This window comes from Xiphophorus hellerii, chromosome 1 (assembly GCF_003331165.1).
Source record: "Xiphophorus hellerii strain 12219 chromosome 1, Xiphophorus_hellerii-4.1, whole genome shotgun sequence".
Lineage (NCBI taxonomy): Eukaryota > Metazoa > Chordata > Actinopteri > Cyprinodontiformes > Poeciliidae > Xiphophorus > Xiphophorus hellerii.
This window is the reverse complement of record NC_045672.1, coordinates 29626805-29646799: the sequence shown is the minus strand read 5'-3', so window position 1 is coordinate 29646799 and position 19995 is coordinate 29626805. Positions and strand designations below refer to the sequence as shown.

The 19995-nt window shown below is 36.5% G+C and overlaps 1 protein-coding gene across 1 annotated transcript in view; it reads right to left on the bottom strand.

The window, feature by feature from the left end:
• Positions 1–714: 714 nt before the first annotated feature.
• LOC116717731 (CDK5 and ABL1 enzyme substrate 2-like) overlaps positions 715–19995 on the bottom strand; it is a 40846-nt gene continuing 21565 nt past the window's right edge. Inside the window, exons 3-10 of the mRNA XM_032559313.1 lie at positions 18290–18367; positions 16365–16473; positions 16118–16286; positions 11329–11426; positions 7884–7990; positions 7682–7801; positions 5904–5988; positions 715–4345 (exon numbers count right to left, since the gene is read on the bottom strand). Coding sequence (XP_032415204.1) covers positions 4199–4345; positions 5904–5988; positions 7682–7801; positions 7884–7990; positions 11329–11426; positions 16118–16286; positions 16365–16473; positions 18290–18367 — 913 coding nt within the window. The 3' untranslated portion in view covers positions 715–4198. The remainder of the gene's footprint in view (positions 4346–5903; positions 5989–7681; positions 7802–7883; positions 7991–11328; positions 11427–16117; positions 16287–16364; positions 16474–18289; positions 18368–19995) is intronic.

Below are 19995 nucleotides of genomic sequence, written 5' to 3'. Positions count from 1 at the left end.
ATTACTGGGAACATTTCCCTCCCTCATTTATTCCATCTATTAAACTAGAGATCAGCCCAAAATGTGGACTCAGACCTGAACCTTAAAAAGCATAAAGACAGTTACAAAGTCGGCCTTCTATCACCTGGAGAACATTTCCAGAGGACTGATGTCTCAGCAAGTCCTAGAGAAACTCATGCATGTGTTTATCCTTAGTTGCATTTATTACTGCAACAGCGTCTTTACAGGTCTGAATAAAAAAACAAAAAAAACAAACAAAAAAACCAACACGCTGCTGCTCGTGTTCTGACTAAAACCAGGAAGATAGTGCACATCACCCCGGTTCTAAAATCCGTCCACTGGCTCCCTGTGGCTCAGAGAATAGATTTTAAAATACTTTTGTTAGTTTATAAATCCCTGATCGGCTTATAACCAATATGTTTTAAAGATCTGCTGCTGCTGTTCCAAAACATTCAGGCCTTCTGGTCAGATTTGGTGCTGCAGCGACCAACACCTTCTCTACATCAGTGTTCTTTAATTGTGAATGAAAACAGCAAGAAACATGGATAAAACTCAGATTCATTGGATACTCCATCTACACCAACAGTATTTTTATTTATTTTTTGTCGATGACACCATTTTGTAATTGTTTGATAAAAAAATAAAACCCAAAACCGAAAAACAGTATTTTGCTGAGATGATAAAATCTGGAACAAAAGTGACAATAAAAAGCAGTAAATTTAAATATTTTAATGAAAATAAATTTGACATTAAACATTTGCATTTTCTAACAGTATATGGTCTCCATGTTTTGCAAGACAAATTAGAAAACCAAACTGTCCTGCAGAGAAAACTGCACTCATTTCCACTGCAGCAGCCGTTCTCACGCACTGAATAAATGTGTTTCACTGAAACTGGCAGCTGAAAATAACACTGCAAAAACTTCCACTCATGTGATATTGCTGTCGAAATAAACTGGTAATTACATAAAAACAAAAAGAACGCATGTCAGCTTAAAGTAGAAATAAGTTAAAATGAAAACAGAGAGAAACAGAAGACAAACACTTGATAAATATTTCCCTTTACAGTATTTCAGTGCTGGAAGAAGAGTCAAAAATAAACTAAATAAAACAAATGAGGCTGTGGCACAACATAGGAAAGAATTAAGGTCAACTGAGAGAATAAAAGCTGCAAAAATAAAACTTCTCTAATGTAGAGAAAACGACTTCAGCCTTTATGGCCATATTTAGAGATTTTTGGTTACTTTATAACAGAAAATTGTCATTTTTGTTGCCTGAAGGAAAACAGAAGGTTAAAAATAGTGTTTGCTAACCTGATTCGGCAAAATAACCATTTAAAATTGCGGAAGTGTTTTTTTTAAATATTTTAATCAAATACCTTCTGTATGAAGCTAATTTATTTTCCTTAATTGATTAAAAATCTGACTGCTGTCCATTAAGTGAGCAGACTGCAGATTATTCTGCACTTTTAGCTGGAGCAGGAGAGGAATCCTCACCATGGTTTTAATTTTTTAACTGCAACCCATGGAAGCACAAAAATTGATGTAAAACGTAACAGGGACAGGCTAAAAAAAACAAAACAGAAATCAGCATGCTGAAACTGATGGTGGAGCTGCAGAAACCTCCAGATTAGACAAGAAAATTGAAACATTTGGTCTGTAGAGAAATGTTTGTCTAGTTTCTAGTGCAAACATCTTAGGAAACTTGAAATAAGACAAAACTAACTTAAGTAACTTTTCAGCAAGATGTAGGATCTTGTTTTAAGTGAATAATTTCTTAATATTGATTAAAAAAGTACTTGTTACATTGGCAGATTATTTAACTTGTAACAAGATATATTTCCCCTGTTACAAGAGAAATCATTTGCCAAGAACTATAAATTATTGACGTAAAACAAGCTCCTATATCTTGCTGAAAAGTTACTTATTAGTTTTACTTTATTCCAAGTGTGCCAAGATATTTGCACTAGAAACTACACAAAAATACTTTGTGTTTTTGCAGTACAGGAAGCGTCTCTCCTGCTCCAACAAACACATTTTCTTTAACACAAAACAGAAAAAACACAAGTGGAAGAACATGGATGTCAGCCTAACAACGCAGAATCAGAACCAGAATCAGAATCAGAACCAGAATCAGAATCGGGTTGTACTTGGAGTAATTTTCAGCTACGTATATCTGCTCGCACATGATTCTCCTTTATCTGACGGATTATTAGCAATAAATACGTTTCTGTGACACAGTTCATTCAAAACATCCAAGGTTACAATAAAGATTGTTCACATGTAGAAAAATATTATTAGTTAGTGACAAAATAAAGACTGAGGTGAGGCTAAAAAGGCAAAGTGCAAAAATAACCGAGGCTCAGCAGGAAGTGACTTCCCCCAACATGGCCGCCAAAGGAAGAATGCCCAATTTAGAAGCTCAAGGAGCCGATTTAACGTTGCAGCTTGAAGGAAGAAAAGAACAACTGCACACATCCTGACAGAAACCTCGGTCTGGATACAGATTCATCCCTTTATTGTACAATAAAAACAATAAATAAAGAGTTCAAGAGTTCATTATTGCTTTTCTGCTGCAGCTCAGGAACCCAAAGGTTGGAATTTGTTTAGTGATGATTCAGAGAATGAGGATGTTTGCAGCCACAGAGTTCCTTCCCTTAAATGGGACGTTTAGCACAACGTTTGTTCCTGTTTCACTGTCTCAAAATATCCATTTTTACTCACTTTTCAGAGATAACCGTAAGCAACACAAACACTACAGATGTTTCCGGACAGCGGACACAGGAGGGCAGCATTTCTCATGCTGGAAGATGTTCAGAGCGGAAGAAACGTTTTCTGATCACAGCGTCTGCCGGTACAGCAGGAAAACAGATTACAGGACAGGAAGACGACTGAATCAGCTCTGCTTTGCATGAAATCGCCACACAAAGGCACTTAAACATCCAAACTCCACAGCTGGAGCTTCTGACTGCAGCTCAGTGTGAACAGAAAAGTGGATGACGCTTTCAGGCGCTACCAGAAACACCTTCAGTCCATGAATAAACACGATCACAGCACATGGAGGAGGAGGAGACGATGATCCTGAAACTTTCCAGGAAGTCTTCCTAATTATCCTCCGTTGATCCTCAGAAACAACATCTGGCAGCAGCTGATCAGATTATTTGGAGTGCAATAAAATGATTGTCAAATGCTCAGTAATCATGGCGACACGTTTAAACTCTCCTGTTAACCGTTTTAAAAGCTTGTGCTCCTTAATTCTCCTCTTAGTGGTTTGAAGCAGTTTATTTTTTACATGTTTGACAAACGTTGTAATTCAGTAGATTTATGTCTGTGATTAAAAAAGTCAATCCAGCAATGTTTTTCAGCCACTACCGGCCGATACTAAACTTCAGATATCGGTATCGGAAGTGAAAAACGTGGATCGGTGCATCCCCACTAAATAACAGAAATTATTCTGTTAAACTCAAATCCTTCTTGTTGCAGGAACTTACAACTTTGTACATTGTTCATTTTGTCAACATCTGTCTCACTGCCACATCTGCATGTTGAGGAATTTAATCAACTATAAAAAATTTTAAAAAATGATCATGATGAAATTTTAAGTCAGTATCACACACAGTGTGTTCGAGCATAATTAAACTGAAAAGATGCTCACTAAAACCACTAAATTAATTGACATTGTTCTATACTTACCTTAAGTATTTATTTCTATTTTATATTTTTTGTTTATTGATTATTGTTACGATGTTTTAGTGAATTCAGGTACTAGAAAAATTAAGTTCATTTTAAGTTATTTAAATTAATTTAGGGAGAAATAAGTCTTTCTTATCGCTCAGAAGAGTTGCTAACATGTCAAAGAAACAACTTTTTAAAATTTTACAACTGTGTGTAAAAATTTAAGGATCAAACTGGGAGTTTCCTGGTAGGAACTGGATCTAAAATGACTGGTTTATACTGGGGACAGTAATTTCTCAGGCCTCAGTATTTCTCTGATGATTCGTTTGGTGATGTCACAGTGTGTCGTAACTTTGGTGTTCCCCTCTCAGGTTTTTATTGTGCACCACTCAGAGGACGGTGTGGAAGCCGCCTCTGAGCAAGGCATCGTGAGGATCATCACAGTGTAGGTGGTGGAAGGTGCTGGGAGTCTCCGGGTGGAAGACGGAGCAGCAGACTGCCGCTGTGCCGCTGAGCCAAGCGCCGCTATACCTGCTGCTGCTGCATCAGCCGCCTGTAATGAGGCAACACTTTACTTTCAGGGAGGTACAGCGCCATCTCCAGGGCAACCAGGATGATGAACTCAAACGAAATCAGCTCCTTCCTGCTGATCCTGAAGCGCTCCTCCAGCTTCTGCACAGACAACAAATCTCAATTCAATGGTTCGACTTTTAAGAATCAGTTCAAGTTTAGAGAGTTTTTAGTAAATCTTCATTCAATCAGCCATTAGACTTCTGCTGACAACAAGCCGTGTTGTTGCTTTTTATCTTTGCATTAAAGTGTTATTGCAAATATTTTAACTTATTTATTTTACAGCTGCAACAAATGATTAGTTTAGTAATTGATTATTCTGATGATTAGTCAGATAAAAACTGGCACATTCTGTAGATTTTTCATTTCAGTACTTAAGCCTTTTTTACACAACATTATAAATACAATGAAAGATGAAAATAAGCAAATAATTTAAATCCCATCTTAAATAAAACATTTAAAACATTAGTTTAAAAAAACAGACAAAAAATCAAAAGTTTTAAATGTTTTTTAAATAAAATATTTAAAACATTAGAAGTTTGTCTTTTTGGACCAGCCATCTTTGGGAATTTTAAATATTTTTAGAAAGAAATTCAGTCCTTTATCTTTAATATTTTTATTTTTCCATATATATCTAAACCTATAAAGAGGTAAACTCAATTTCTGTACATTTCCAATTACCCCATGTCATGTTTTATTCTCTGTTTTCATCCAAACATTTAATAAAAACAAATAAAATCAAAACAAAACATGTTATAGAAACACTGGTAGGTAACATTTTAGCAGAAGGAGCAAAATTAAGATACTTTTTAGTTTTCTGTTTCAAATTTCTGTGCCGATACCATCAGAGAAGAACTGTGGCAGACAGACTAAATTTGTGTTGTGTTTTTGTAAACAAGTCTTCTGGCTTGTTGAGTAAGGAGAAGTTTACAACACACAGAGTTTTAAATATGAGGAAATCATAAACTTGGTGAGAAGATAAGAGAAGTTTTGGGTAAATTTGCATCATTCGGCTCCTCAGAGACGTTTCTCACAGCAACCAGCTGAGAGACAAAAATAACCATGAATTTCTTTAGCACTAGATAGAGAATCACAAAGAGTTTATTTTAGCTAAAACCTGTGGAGGGACGGGCAAAAACACAATTTTAGAGTACTTTTCATCTAGTTTCCAGTTAAAACTAGATAAAAACAAAACTAAGTTAAAAGAGTTTAAGTAAATAATTCCTTAATATTAATAAAAAGAGACTAGTTCCACTTACAATAAAACCTTTTTCCCCATGTGAAATAATCTGCTAGTAGTACTTTATCATCAATAAAAAAAATAATTATTTACTCAAAACAAGTTCCTATATTTTGCTGAAATGTTAGTTTCCAGTTAGTTGAAGTGCACTAAGATATTTGCACATAAATATGTGTATTTTGCAGTGAACTGAGGAAAAGAAGCTGCTCAAGCTAAAGTTTTTAAATGAGTCACCGCCAGCTGATGGGCAAACCGGGTTCAGAGTTCAGATTCTGCAGCTCAGCGATCCAGTCCGATTTTTTCCGCTTGTTCAGGTGGAACAATCATATAAACACATGAGCAACCTGATCTGACTCGCAGGCGGGAGTCACCGCCATGACAACCGGTGTGTGTGTGTGTGTGTGTGTGTGTGTGACTCACATCTATGAGGTGTTTGACCTCCTGCTTCTTCAGGTCGCTGCTGATCTTAGCAGCTAAAAGGATGCAGGCAGCTGACACCAACTTCCTGTAAAACAACAACAACATGTCAGGTAGTTGATTAGGCGTCTGCAGGGGCAGCCATGTTGGTTTCTGTCACTTTAAATCATGGATGTACAGCTTGATCTTATTGATTAATCAAATTGGATGATTTAAACTTTGGAAAATCTGGATGTTTTTTCCACCAACGCACTCCTCGGGTTCCGGTAGTTCAGAGTGATGTCAGCACACCCAGGGCGGCCATCTTGTTTGACGAGCGAGTTTTACAGCTTCTATTTATTTGCACTTTAAATTCGGGTAAACTCTTTGATGGAATATTAGGCTGCGATATATTTTTAAAAATTACAAGAAAAAAGTTGTAATATTTGTAGAATAAAGTAGTAACTCCATGAGAACAACATGAAAAATAAAAACATTAAATGAGGAACACTGAGCATCTTGTGACGTTATTCTTTGACACCAGTTTTACAGATAAATATTTATAAATAGACATACTTCATCTCTTAACACATCAGTATCAGATTAGCAGCAGGACATTGAAATGATTGAGTAAACATTTGATTGAGTCTATTTTGAAGAACGAACCAAACAAACTGAGGTGGTCACGTCAGATCCTGATAACTCTGGAAGCTTTTTCCCCCCAAATAAAACAGATTGTTGTTGTTTTTATCACATAATTTTCAGGGGTTTTTCCTTGTACAAATGCATCCTTTTTCTGTCAATATAATGACTATATTTCAAAGTTAAACAAATATTCTTATAGCCTTACCCTAGAGAAGAAAGAGAGCAAAAAACAACAACAAACCATTGATTAAAATTGAAAATTGGATCCAATATGAAAAAAATCAGAGATTTTATTCTTAAGTCATATCATCCCAGCTTTACTCCTTAATATGTCAAAATATAATTTCAGAGATAATCAGTGAGGCACAGCTGGTTATCAGAGATATAATTAATGTAGCAGCTTGGTTTTTTTTTATCCTAATAACAAGTGAACCACAAGATGGCGCAAGAGTTCCAGCAGAGGAGAGATGAGTAGAGCACCCACAAAAAAATACAAAAAAATAAGATTTTACTCACATAAAAGTAGCACTACTTCAACATGTTTTCACTAAAGTAAATGTAAAAAGTATCCATCCAAGAAATTACTCAAGAGTAAAAAGGTATTTGGAAAAATGGCTACTCAAGTTATGAATAACTGATCAAATTATCATCGATCATTTAATATTTTAAAATGACCTCAGATGGGCTTAAATATAAAGTTATGTGAAAATTTTGTTATTTTAAAGATCAAAATGAAATTAATTAATATAAATAACATCATTACAAAATAAAGCAAACAAAAAATGTCCTAAATCTGTTCCTTCCGATATAAAATTTATAAAAACATAACAAAAACTGCAGCTGTGTGTCTGTCTTGGTCTGTTTTTCATTCAGTGAACCTACACACAGTTGGTAGAGTATCCAGAAATATTTACTCAAATAAAAGCAGCAATACTTCATAATAAAATCACTCAAGTAAAAGTACAGTGTAGTAAAAATACTCCTAAAAGTGCATTTTTCCCAAAAAGTTACTCAAGTAAATGTAACTGAATAAATGTAACTAGATATTTCCCAGCTCTGCAGCAGAGTGAGTGGAACTGACCTGAAGGCAGAAACAGTGGAGTCCAAAAACATTAATAAACAAAAGGAAGAATATGAAACGAAAGGTTTGAATTTACCTGTTCTGTTTGTTGAGCCGACCCTGCAGAACCAGCTTCTCAAAATACACAAACGCCATGGCAACGGTGACGGGCTGCAGGCCGCAGTCCTCCCCGACGAGACTCATCTCTCTCTTCAGGCTGGGCAGAACATCCAGGACGGTCAGAGACGATTTACAGAATAAAATACACACGTTTAAGTGTTTATATTCCACAGCTTTACCTGCGGATTTTACTGAGGGTGAGCTTGATGTGGGGAAACTTCTCCTTAAAAGTCTCGTTCATGTCTTTCTTCAGATCGGACGGTTTGACGTACTCGATAACGGTCGTCTGAGGAAGAAAGAAAAAGAACATAATGAGGGAAAAAATGCATAAACAGAGGAAAGATGATCTCTGGATGGAGTGTAAGCAGAGGTATAGAACAGTCAAACAACTGCAGGAGAATGTAAACATTGAGAGGAGTAAATATTTCTCTCATTATACCAGGATTACAAGGATTATTTTACAGGACAATTGGAAACGACTGTTCACAGAAACATTCAGGACAATGTGGAAATCTCAAACTGCTCTCCATGACGCTGTTTGTTCGTGATTGTTTTTCACTTTAGAGAAAGTCATTGTGCTCCATCTTTTGCATGACTGAAATGTGAAATATGAATTATGTAATTTGTATTTTTGTTCATTTAATGACAAAATAAGTTCATAAAGCCCAACTCAGATTTATGTAGACTTTTAAAAAGATAGTAGCTGGTTTATAAACAAAGAAACTGAGGGATTAACTTTATTTTTTGGTAAATTGACGTTACAAAAGAGAAAATATAAAATACCGTTTTACAAACTAGCATCTAGTTTAGTAACTAGATGCTAGTAATAAAGTTGAAAGTATTCAGGGACCATATTGTTTTCCAACTTAAAACAATTTAAGTGGTCAGCAATAAAATAAAGATGCAATATTTTAATGAACAAAGTGGCAACTTTATCCTCTTAATCCTCTTAATGTGATGCATGTCACAAATGGCACTAATCTTTGAGAACAGGATGTCTTTGTGCCTTTTATATTTACATAAATATAACTGCATTTAAACGTCTTTTTCTCTAAATGAATAAGGAATACCTGATTTAAGGATAAAGTGTGCTAATGCAGAAAGATGTCATCTATTCACATAAAGCTTCTTTGTGAGGGATTTATGAAAAAGATGAATATGAACACATTTGACACATTTAAAATATGTCCATTGGTTTAATTAATTAGCTTTATTATGTTTTCTGCTGTGCAGAAATCAATCATTTGATGCAGATGTGAGGCCTGTAGTGATTGCAGAGCGACCATGCAGCCACTGGGGAAAAAAAAGCTTTAATACAATCAGAACTTGATTTACAGCCAAAAATAAACATGCTGCTGATGCCTTTATGCACTCCAACTGCAACAAATCAGTTGTTTTCAATATGTTTTCCTCCTATTAGTTTGTGTGATACGACACAAAGAAAAGCATGAGAGGTTGTTGGCCGTGTTGCATATTGCTAAAGTTTTCCCTCACATGGGAACAGAAATGGCAAAAAAAAAAAAAAAGGTTTTTCTCTCAAGCTGATTATGGGGCAGCTGCTACACTGAAAAACATTGAGGGATCTGGTTGTAAATGTTGAGCTAACCCTATTTTAATTCATATATTTGTACATTATCTAGTGTCTAATCACTACTACTGCAAAGTGCAGGAACTGATAAAGAAGCTACCATATTTTCCAGATTACAAGTTGGAAAATATAGTTTATCTGGTAACGCGACTTACAGTCCACACTGTAAAAAAAACTCCGTAAATTTACGGTAAAACTTTTAAATTTACAACTTTTGACTTTTGCCTGACAGAAAAAACCCGCAAGAAAAAAGAAATAAACACAGTTCTGTCAAGACAAAATTTAAGATTTGTGATTAACATATTAAAAGGCCAACTTACCTTTTTTTACTTAAGACTTTTTAGGGATGTACCCTGAGTCTGGAAAGTACTGTATTAATTTTGTAAAACAATTGTAGTCTTTGTAATTTTCTGAATAAATCCATACATAAAAACAAAATCAGCTTCAGTTTTCTCCTAATCCTTCCCTCAAGCTTTCATGTCAGCTTCATGCTACGTTCCCTCTGCCTGTTATAGACAGCAATGAATGAAGGTAAGCTTCCTTAATTCGTCCTTAAATCTGTGTTTATTCAAATGTCAGTAAAAGTGTAAGAGTATGCCGTGATGTATCCACAGATTAGGCATAATTTAAAGGTGGTACAATAATCCCACACTTCTTGGGTTGCTCTGAGGTGGGTGTCAGAGCAACCCACCTCACATTAATCTTCTCAGAGGAGTTAAGTAGCATGACATTAGCCTGTGTGTGTGTGTGTGTGTGTGTTCCCATACATTTAATTCATCTCAAGAGAGGGATCAAACTAAACTGCAGCCTCCAGGATAATTCTACCGACGTAAAGGAGGCGAGTTTCTCATGATGGCTCCACATTTTCAACTTTTCTTCAGGTTTTTTTATTCAACTGCTAATTTGCCCCACTTTTCAGAATTAGAAAAACCAGAAATCCAGCTGTGTCGTAACTAACTCCAGTATTTATTCCACTTTTAGAAATCAATTTTATGAGGCAGCATTGTTATAAAGAGCCATTTGATATTCCTAATTAGTAACTGCAGTAAGCCAATGCAGAGCTGAAAGTAAAACAGAAAACCAGCAGTGAATGTCTGGACTGGACTGGACTGGACTGGACTGGACTGGTACAAGCCCAATATTGTGTCATATATTTTTGGAGATGCAGTGTTTTTATTTTGCTTGAAGGCTTTTAAAAGTTCATTGTTGTTCAAAAAAGGACTAGTTTAGACCAAAGCACCAGACTGAAGACTTTCATCATTCAGTTTTTGGTAGGAAGAGATTGGTTTATTAATCATTTAAACCAATTAATCATTTGATTAACTGGTTTATTGCTTCTGCTCAATAGTCCAGAAATTACAGTAATTATGTATAAATCAAAGCTTTTAGTCCAGTAAAGTACCTTCAGATAATAGTTGTTAGAAATTATGCAAGATTAATAAACTGAATTCAATAAATAAGTACAGATAACTCAACTACCTCAACTACCTCAACTTGAATTAAGAAAATATATATTAAAAAAAAAACTGTCTGCCAGTGGGCGGCTGCTGGTCTCCCTGATGGTGGTGAGGATAAACCGTGACCCACCAACGAGGTGTTTAGTGATGAGCTGGAGCAAATCTGATACGCAGAGGCTTCAAACCTCAACTTAAAGGGCTTAAAGGATCTGCTGCTGAAGTCTTGGAGCCGCCCGGCAGGTCAGCGCGGCGTTGGCGTCACACCGAGAGCTCAGAGCATGTTAGTCTGAGGTCGGCTCAGAGGCTGCAGCCACACCACAGCTGCCCCGCCATCAAAGCTCGGATTATCTGAAATATTCCTCTTACTTTATACACATTCACACAGCCTTAAATCCAGTAAGATAGATTTTTCATAAACTAGCAGTGTACAGAAAGCAATCAATCATCTAAAGGTGTCAAGCGTTGGGATGTGGAATGACGAGACCAATGGATGTTTCCAAAACAAAAAACTAAAAATATGAATACGCCTTATAGATAACACGGACAGCGTTTGAATGCGGCAGCGGTGTGAATTCCTACCATGTAGGAGGCGAAGATCAGCACCCGTTTATGTTTCCCACAAGGCCACTGGGGGTCACTGAGGAGGTTGGGGTCGTATTCTGACACGTCTTCCACACCTGAACCAAAACAGAATCAGACGCATTCAAAAACAAACATATTGCTAGTAATTAATCACTTTCTGTATCCAAGGGTCAAGAAAGACGCCATTTTGTTTTCAAAATTGAAAAAAGCTGGAGAATCTGTCCTAATCTGCATTAAGGCTGCAACTAATGACTTTTTTAGAAATTAAATATTATGATAAATAATTATTCAGATAAAAAAAATAGGCAAATTCTGCAGGTTTTTCATTGAACAACTTAAGCTTTTGTTTTTTACACAATATCAGAAATACATTTAAAGATGCAAGTAAACAAATAATTTATAATTTTTATAATAAGAACATGTTATTCCCTAAAATGCAATAACAGCATTCATTTAGAGAACGCTTAAATCATTAGTGGCAAAGGATGCATCTACAGCTAGAAAATACTCATGTTGAATATTTTTTGGATTAAATAATTAATAACTGGATAATGAAAGGTGCTTAATAGGAGCTTTTTCTTTTCTTTTCTTTTTTTTTTTTACAGAATTTGAACCAGGCGACACTTGAGGGGTTCTGGGTAAAAAAGTTTTTACAAAGTTTTTTTTTTATCATCTTAAATGCAAACTTTATATATTTTTTGTACTGTTTTGGTTTAGTTATTGCTCTGAATCAGTTGTCCTTTCATCAATTGACCTTTTTTGATTCTGTATCCTCCAGTTAATGATTAACCAACTACTAAATAAGTTGACAATTATTTCAAGAATCGATTAATCCGATTAATCGTTTCAGCCCTACAGTGCATGGAATTGTAGACTCTCTAATATCCCAAAACATTTTTATTTAAAAATCTAACCTTTGTTAGAGTAATGAAACCAAGTGATAACGATCCAAAATGCACGACCAAATCAACAATTAAATGATTCATAACAGTCAAGCTCACAATTCCTCCAATCCCCAAACCTAAGTCCTACATAAAACCTGCTGGGTTCAGCACATTTACAACAAATATGACAATAATTATGTTATTTCTTAACATTTTTTCTGCTACATATTAAACATCCTTAAATTAACAATTATTTAAATAATTTTGCAGGTGGAACAGCAAAAGAACTTATTTTTTAAACATCTTTCCAGATGGAGGACTCTGCACACAAACTGTTGCCACACGATGAAGAACAATAAGATCAATAAAAGGCCATTTTGTTTATGTATTAGCTAAACAATCTTGCTTTTGTTTTAACTATATGCAGCTCAACATGCAGAGAGGTCACATGATGCAGATGTTAGCCGACCTTCTGATGAGCTCGGTTATTGCAGCTGGGCCTCTAAACAGATAGAAACTGGAGACAGAGGGAGGTTCTGTAATTTTCTGGCATCTTTAACTTTATATGTAAACTGAGATTTAAGAGGATGAAATATTACATCACAGGAAAACTAAAAATACCATCCTTACATCAGTGTGCATGCTGACACAAATTAGAGTTTCCTCAACCCGCACACACACAGCTGTCTTATATTAAAACAATCCGGCGTGTGTGTGTGTGTGTGTGTGTGTGTTTACAGATAAAGGATGTGACATATGTTGGAGATATACTCTGACCCAAACTCCAGCACAGCTGTTTGTTGTCCCTCCCTCCATCCTGTATTTGTTTTCACTTCCTCCAGTGGCGTCCTTCATCTGTCTTTGTGTTTTTGCCTTCCTGCCCCTCTGGCTTTACTTCCTGGATTCACTTCTTATATATAAAACCATATAATTTACATCTGAAATTAAAGTTATTAAATGTTCTGATGCAGGTTAATGTAGAGATTTTCAAATTTACAACTAAAATTTCAAAATCAGTGGTCCGTATGGAGCAAGACAAATGTTTTCTGGAGACAAATACTGATTTATTTGACCATAACGTTATTGCAATAAATAATAATATTGTTGTTTAAAGACCATTTTCAAGTAATGTAATGTAATAGTATAATAATGCAAGAACACATTCTCAAAGATCAATAATCTTGGACACTGGAAGTGGAAGACATTTTAAATATCCAAAATAGACAAAACAACAGAAACAACACAGAAAATGAATTAAGTCCCTGTTCTTTAAAAACATTTAGAACCTCATACTGCAACAAAAAGCAGTATACTGAAAACTTTTATCACTCAGTTTCTGATAGAAAGAGAGAAAAGAGAAAAATGACAAATTATGCAAATGAAAATTATTGAGCTTGTTTGAATTTATCATATGATTCACTGGTTTCTTCTTTACTGCAACAGGCCTACACTCTGGACAGGCAGCCAGTCCATTATAGAGTCTTAAATATCTCAGATAAAACTAATTTTAATACCAAAGTGTACTTGAGTCAACAAAATATGTAGTTTCAAAATGAATAATTAAGAACACACCCTCTAGAATCATTATATCCTTTAGGTAGAACCAGTCTGACATCATGGGTGAGAAATCTCAAAATCTGACATGTTATGTGCAAAAAATCTTGGGAATTTAAAGCCCAGATGAGAAATAACATCAGTGACATCTACCAGAGTAGAAATGGTTAAAAAGTCAGTGAACCACAGTCAGAGCCATTCTGCTCAAATGGAGGAACCATGAAACAGCGGTGCCCTTTCCCAGGAGAGGTCGGACTCCCGAAGTCCTGACTCATCCTGGAGGTCACGAAACAACCCAGAACAACATCTAAAGCTCTGCAGGCCTCATTTGTCTCTGATGAGGTCATTATTCATAATTTAACAGTAAGAAAGGCACAAAACGGCATCTATGAGCTCTAAGGAAAAAAACGACTTCTGACCAAAAAAAAAAAAAACTAAACAAAGATGCATCTCACATTTGCCAAAAAAAAAACATCTTTATGATCCCAGGACTTTTGGGAAAATCTTCAGTGGACCAATGACAAACACAGAAGTTTCCATTACATCGGAGGTAAAACAAACAGCATTTCAGGAAATAGTACCACAGGCTGACAGTCAAACAGATCCTGCTCTCAAGCTGAGAATCCTACTCTTCAAATCTGAGAAAACACGCAAACTAAAACCAACTTGGATTATTAAGCAGGACAATCCACCTCTAATTCCTCCACATCAACGTAAAACAAACTTCTCCAGCTGCTGAAAATGATTTAGGTTTGTCACAACTTTTTTCACTAAGAGCCAGATTGATTTGATTTTCTCTTAATAAACAAAATTATCATTTGAAAAAGTTTGTCTTTGACTGATAATAAAATCTGTTTGATGATCTGAAAAATTAAAGCGTGGCAAACTGACTGCAAACCACTGGCTGGCACTGAGCTTTTTCAGCCTTGCAACACAATAAACAAACACTAGGGGGCGTTGAGGAGCATAGATGATGTAATAAAAGTCAGGTAACGTTAGCAGGTGATTGAAAACATGATTTGGTACAGACACTTAAAGGAGCTACTGAGAACTTGAAAGAAAAAGTTAATATTTTTCTATCTGCAGTAGAGTGAAGAATACATTCATTAGGGGAGAAAATACTGTAGATATTCACCAAAGTCGCTTCAACTGTTCTGCACAAATCTCATCAATAATCAACTTTGATTTCCAAAGATATTCAGAAATATCTGGGCTGAAAACATGGACTGTGGTCAGACGGAGTAGAAATACTGATTTTCTTTTCCCCAAAAGACAGAAGATAAAAAAAGACACAGTTAGACTCATTTCAGCAACAGGTCCCTGCAGTCGGTCCCTGTGCTGGGGTTTCACCGTTTCCTTTGGGAAAACTCAGATCCACTTCTGTGGTTGCAGCATTAATGCAGATAAACTGCAGTAGCATACACTGCGCCAAATCCTTCCATGCATTTTGCAGAAAGACAATAAAAAAAACACCACCTAACCCTGAGGTCTTCCAAAATTTGGATAAAAATGCCCCAATTAGAACCAATTAATCTTTTAAATATAACAAATGTAAGTTTTAGCCATTTTTTTATTTTCTTAATGGAATTTCCATAACAGAAATAAGAAAGTGTCAGTAATATTTTTTTACCTAAGTTTCTCATCATCAAGTTGGAAACTATGTGGTTTTATTTTCTTCACTTTCCAGCAACATCAGCACAGATGAAAATATATCAATACGGGTTTTGCTAAAGTTTTGTGCTTTTCCACTATTTTAAAACCTATAATGAGAAAAAAAATTGTGGTTCCTTCAATGACAACAAAATGTCTAGAGTAAATATTTATAAAAACAATTCAAGTTGTCTTTTTTAAAAAGGTTGTGTAAAATGTGTGCAGATTTTTTTTTTCAGCTGGACTGAAGGCAAAAAATGAATAAAGAAAATCACCTTAAGACCCGCTCTGCTGAAATAATGGGACAAAATAACATCTGGAAAACTTCATCCTTTAGGTTCATTAATACCAAAAGCTACAATTTGATTTATAAAGCACTTTAAAACAACACCGTTGGCCAAAGTGCTTATACTAAAACAAATAAAACAAAAATAATTAAGAGATTAACGCCATCACCTCAAGCCGAGTCAAAAACCAAAAGAAAAAAACATTTAAGGAATATTTAAAATAGTGAAAGTATTGAAAGTGAATTTGTAAAAATAGATCAATATAAAATAGATTACATCTCTGAAAGTCAAAGTTAATATAAAATAATAGTTTTTATGTGTTAATTTGCTTGACAGTAACTTAATGTTTCAGGATTTGTTCCTAATAACTTGTTTTTGCATTACATTTGCATTGTTGTGTGCGTTCGTTACCCAGGTCCAGTCCCACGGTGCTGCTCAGGCGGCTGGGCGGGTGGCTCCTGCCCGGGATGCTGTGTGTGCTCCTGGACATGGGGATCTGCAGCGTCAGGTCGCTGACTGACGACGGTTTGCACCTCACCAGAGCGTTGGTGGGGTACAGGAACTGGGCGTAGGACACCGACTGACGGGACAAGAAAGTAAATGAATGGATCTGAAGATAGATGACTTCAAGTTAGAAAAGAAGAGAGGAGAGACTTACCCTCCCATACGAGTCCAGCTGGAAACCCTCAAGTCCCGGCACCATCTCCAGGGTGGTGGAAATGTTTCCAGAGGAGTGTCTCCTCCTGGGGTGGTTTAATGTGGGGTCACTAAGCACAAAAAGAGGCAGGGAACTGAAACAAATGCAGGCGACAGCATGACAGAGTTCCTGTTTATATACAGACTCAAATTTCTAGATTTCATAATGAAAGAATTACTTTTGATTTTCTTTTTTTCTGTAAATACTTTCTGTATAAGATCCAGGATTTCTCCCGGAAATCTAGATAAGCCTGGTGGTAGGGGCATATGGGCAGTTCACCATTTGCCCCGTCGTGTTTTTGTATTAAAAAATGTTAAGGAAATTTTGAAGAAAATACAGTTAAATAAAACTACTCAAATGCCATCATCTTTTTGAAGAATTGTCTGCTAAAGATTACTGATGTATATAAATCTACCTTAACTCTTTGCTATCACTGTTACTGGTGTCTACCTTGTTATTTTTTGTCTGTTTAAGGTCTTCTGAAATGAAATGAACAATAAGAGGCATTCTGATTCTGATTTTAAAAAGTCACTTAAGATAAACAAACAACGCTTAGCCTGGTGGTGGGGGGCGAGTAAAGCCTGGTGGCCCGCCAGGCTTATGAAACACTGGTGGAAACCCTGAGATGTTTAAATAAACAGCTCTGATTTGCACGGAAGATCCACTCGAAGTGAAAATGTGGGGTCCCTCATGCAAACTCTCTGCCATTGTATCTATTCCTCATGCTGACTGCAGACACATCTGTGTGCAAATGTTTTGCATATTCATGAAGACAGACAGACACACTAAATTTATCGATTCTCCTCAGTTTGAAACATTTTTCATGTCATTTGTAGATCTTGTTTATATATGCGGAGACCTTTAGAGGATCGGGTTCCAAGACGTAAACATGTATATTCGTATTCACTTTCCACCCAATCTGACTGATTCAGTTCGGGTGGTGTGTGACAAATACGTGACAATTTTATAGCATCTAGCTGGTGGAGATAAACCCCAAATGACTTGCAGCACTCAGAAGTTTTTTTTAATCTCTAAGCCATTTTGAAAACCATGACCAATGTTTGATGCATCTTTGTAGGTCTACCACATCCAATTTCAGTTCGTCATTAGTAAAAATGAAAAACTTCAAGGCACATGACTCATTCTGCAAGGAACTGAGAAACATAAAGTTAGAGTTTGTAAGTTTCAAGACAACGAGCTAGGAAATGTAAACAGATTGCACATTAGAGCGTCTAAAAACAAAAGTGGGACGTGTCTGTGCCTGAAAGGTCACAGAAACCACAGCGCTGAATCCTTTCAGTTCCAGATCACAACCGCAGCTACTTGATAAAATGTGAGGTCTGAATTCGTTCCCTCTGCGGGTGAAACAGAAAAACAAAAAAAAACAAAAGCGTCTCATCTGCCCCAACCACTGTGTGTGTGTTCAAACCATTTCCACGTATGCATGTGTGTGTGTGTGGGCAGTAGTAAGGTTATGATAATTATCAGGTTGTTTTCCTGTTGTTCTGCAGCATCACACCAACGAGACGTGATGGCGTGCAAAAGATATCATCCTGAAACAAAGTGCATGAAGATTAGAATGAAGTTTACATAACCCCTCCTCTGCGTCTGTGTGAGAACTAAGTGGTATCTTTGAGGATGTTTATGTGCGATTATGTCGCCGTGTTTGCGTCAGTCATCAGGGAGATCCAAGGTTAACCCAGATGGCTTCATGTCAGCTTTCCAAACTGCTTCCTCTCTCATTTTCCTTTGTCTTAAAGTAGGAAATGACATCTTCCAGTTTATCTCCTCCTGTGGCCGGCTTTCTTTGTCTTCTTGAACCCTTTGTCCCCGTCCCCAGTCCTTCAATCTGCTGAGATTGATGCTGAATGAAGTGTGTTGATTACCTGAGGTAGAAGCTCTCTCCGTACGGCAGGATAGAGAAGGCAGCACACAGAGACCTCTTCGCACAGATGAGCACGATCCTGAAATGCAAAAAAGCCCAAACCCAAACCGGTTAACATCTGTCCCATTCGGTTCCATTTATAAGAGCAGAACCGAGGCTCGGCTGGGCTGCAGGATCTCAGGGGAGCAGCGGCCGTCGCTATATCACAAAAACACACACAGACAGTCAACTCTGAAGCACAGCTGTGACTCGAAACAGCTGAGATGAGAAGCTCTCAGCAAACACCATGAAGCATCTGAAAACTGAAATAGTATTTATTTATCATTTTACTCACTTTCTGGACATATTTACATGGTAAATTTATCCACCCGTCCATGTTAGTGACTCTGCAACCCTGCAACACTTGGGTAATGTAATATTTTAACATTATGAAGAGAAATGTGGCAACTAGTCTTAAAAATTACTGAGCATGCAATAAACAAAACAGTATTCAATATGGGGCAAGAACAAAAATTATTGTATCCTGAAAATATGAACATATTCCAATTATTGTTATTGGCTAATACAACAAATTATTAATTATAAGCTTATTAAGAGGATGGTAAATATGTTTGATACCTTGAATCTGGTCATTTTAATTTATTTTCTGTACCAAAGAAAGGGGGAATCCTTTCACAGTAAATGATCAAAGATATGATAAATGCTCACCCCTACTTAAAAATCAATTCATTTTTTTTTTTTTCAGAAGAAAGATGCTTTTCTTGCCTTTTTAGCTTTGATGTGTTAACTATGACGTCTTATCAGTGCACCGTCTGGAGCATGAGAGTGTGTGTGTGTTTTAAAGCATCTCCTCCAGAGGTCAAACCCCCGAGGAGCGCCGCTCTGGAGAAACATATTCACACTCCAACACTCAGGCTCACAATTAAGACAAACGTGTGAAAACAAAAAACACATGCTAATCTGTTTTCAATATGAAGCCTTTGGACAACTTCATATTTACTGACCTTGTGTTTCTCTGAAACAGAGGTCAGTGTCGGAGTGACGCAAAACGATGAGGATGTCCACGAAATTACATGCAGCCTGTTTTAAAACTGTTAAAGCGAAGCAGATGCTACGCTAAAACGCAGCCAGATCAGCTTTGAAGTTAATCAGAACGCTGGCAGAGAGAGCAGCAAATCTGCTGAAGTGGTTACATAAACTGGATTTAACAATATTCACAAATTAAACAGAGATTTAAAAGAAACCTTGGCTAATATGACATGCATGGCTTTATGAGATTAGTGCTGACATTGGCTCTATGGATAAGGGATTAATAAAAAAATAAAAGATGCTTTTGTTTTCAGATAGGCTTTTTTATCTCAAAGTGGACCTTCGGCACGGCCGCCTGCTTGTCTCTGATGATCAGTGGGAAAGTCAAGAACAGGAAGTCACCAGGCAGAGGAGAGGAAACAGTGGACCAAACACAACATGGCTGCTGTAGTCAGAACCCAGCTGGGGAGACCCCAAGTTCACCGAGCTGTTAGGACACATTTCATAACATTCAGTGACATTATTACATAACTAACTTCATTACAGACCTCCGGATCCGAATTGGTGTTCTGGAGGTTCAAAATTAAAACACAGGACTAGGCCTGGGCGATAAACTTAATATAAACACCAAAATACCAAATTTATGACAAAGATTACGTTGATCTTTGTCTTAAATTT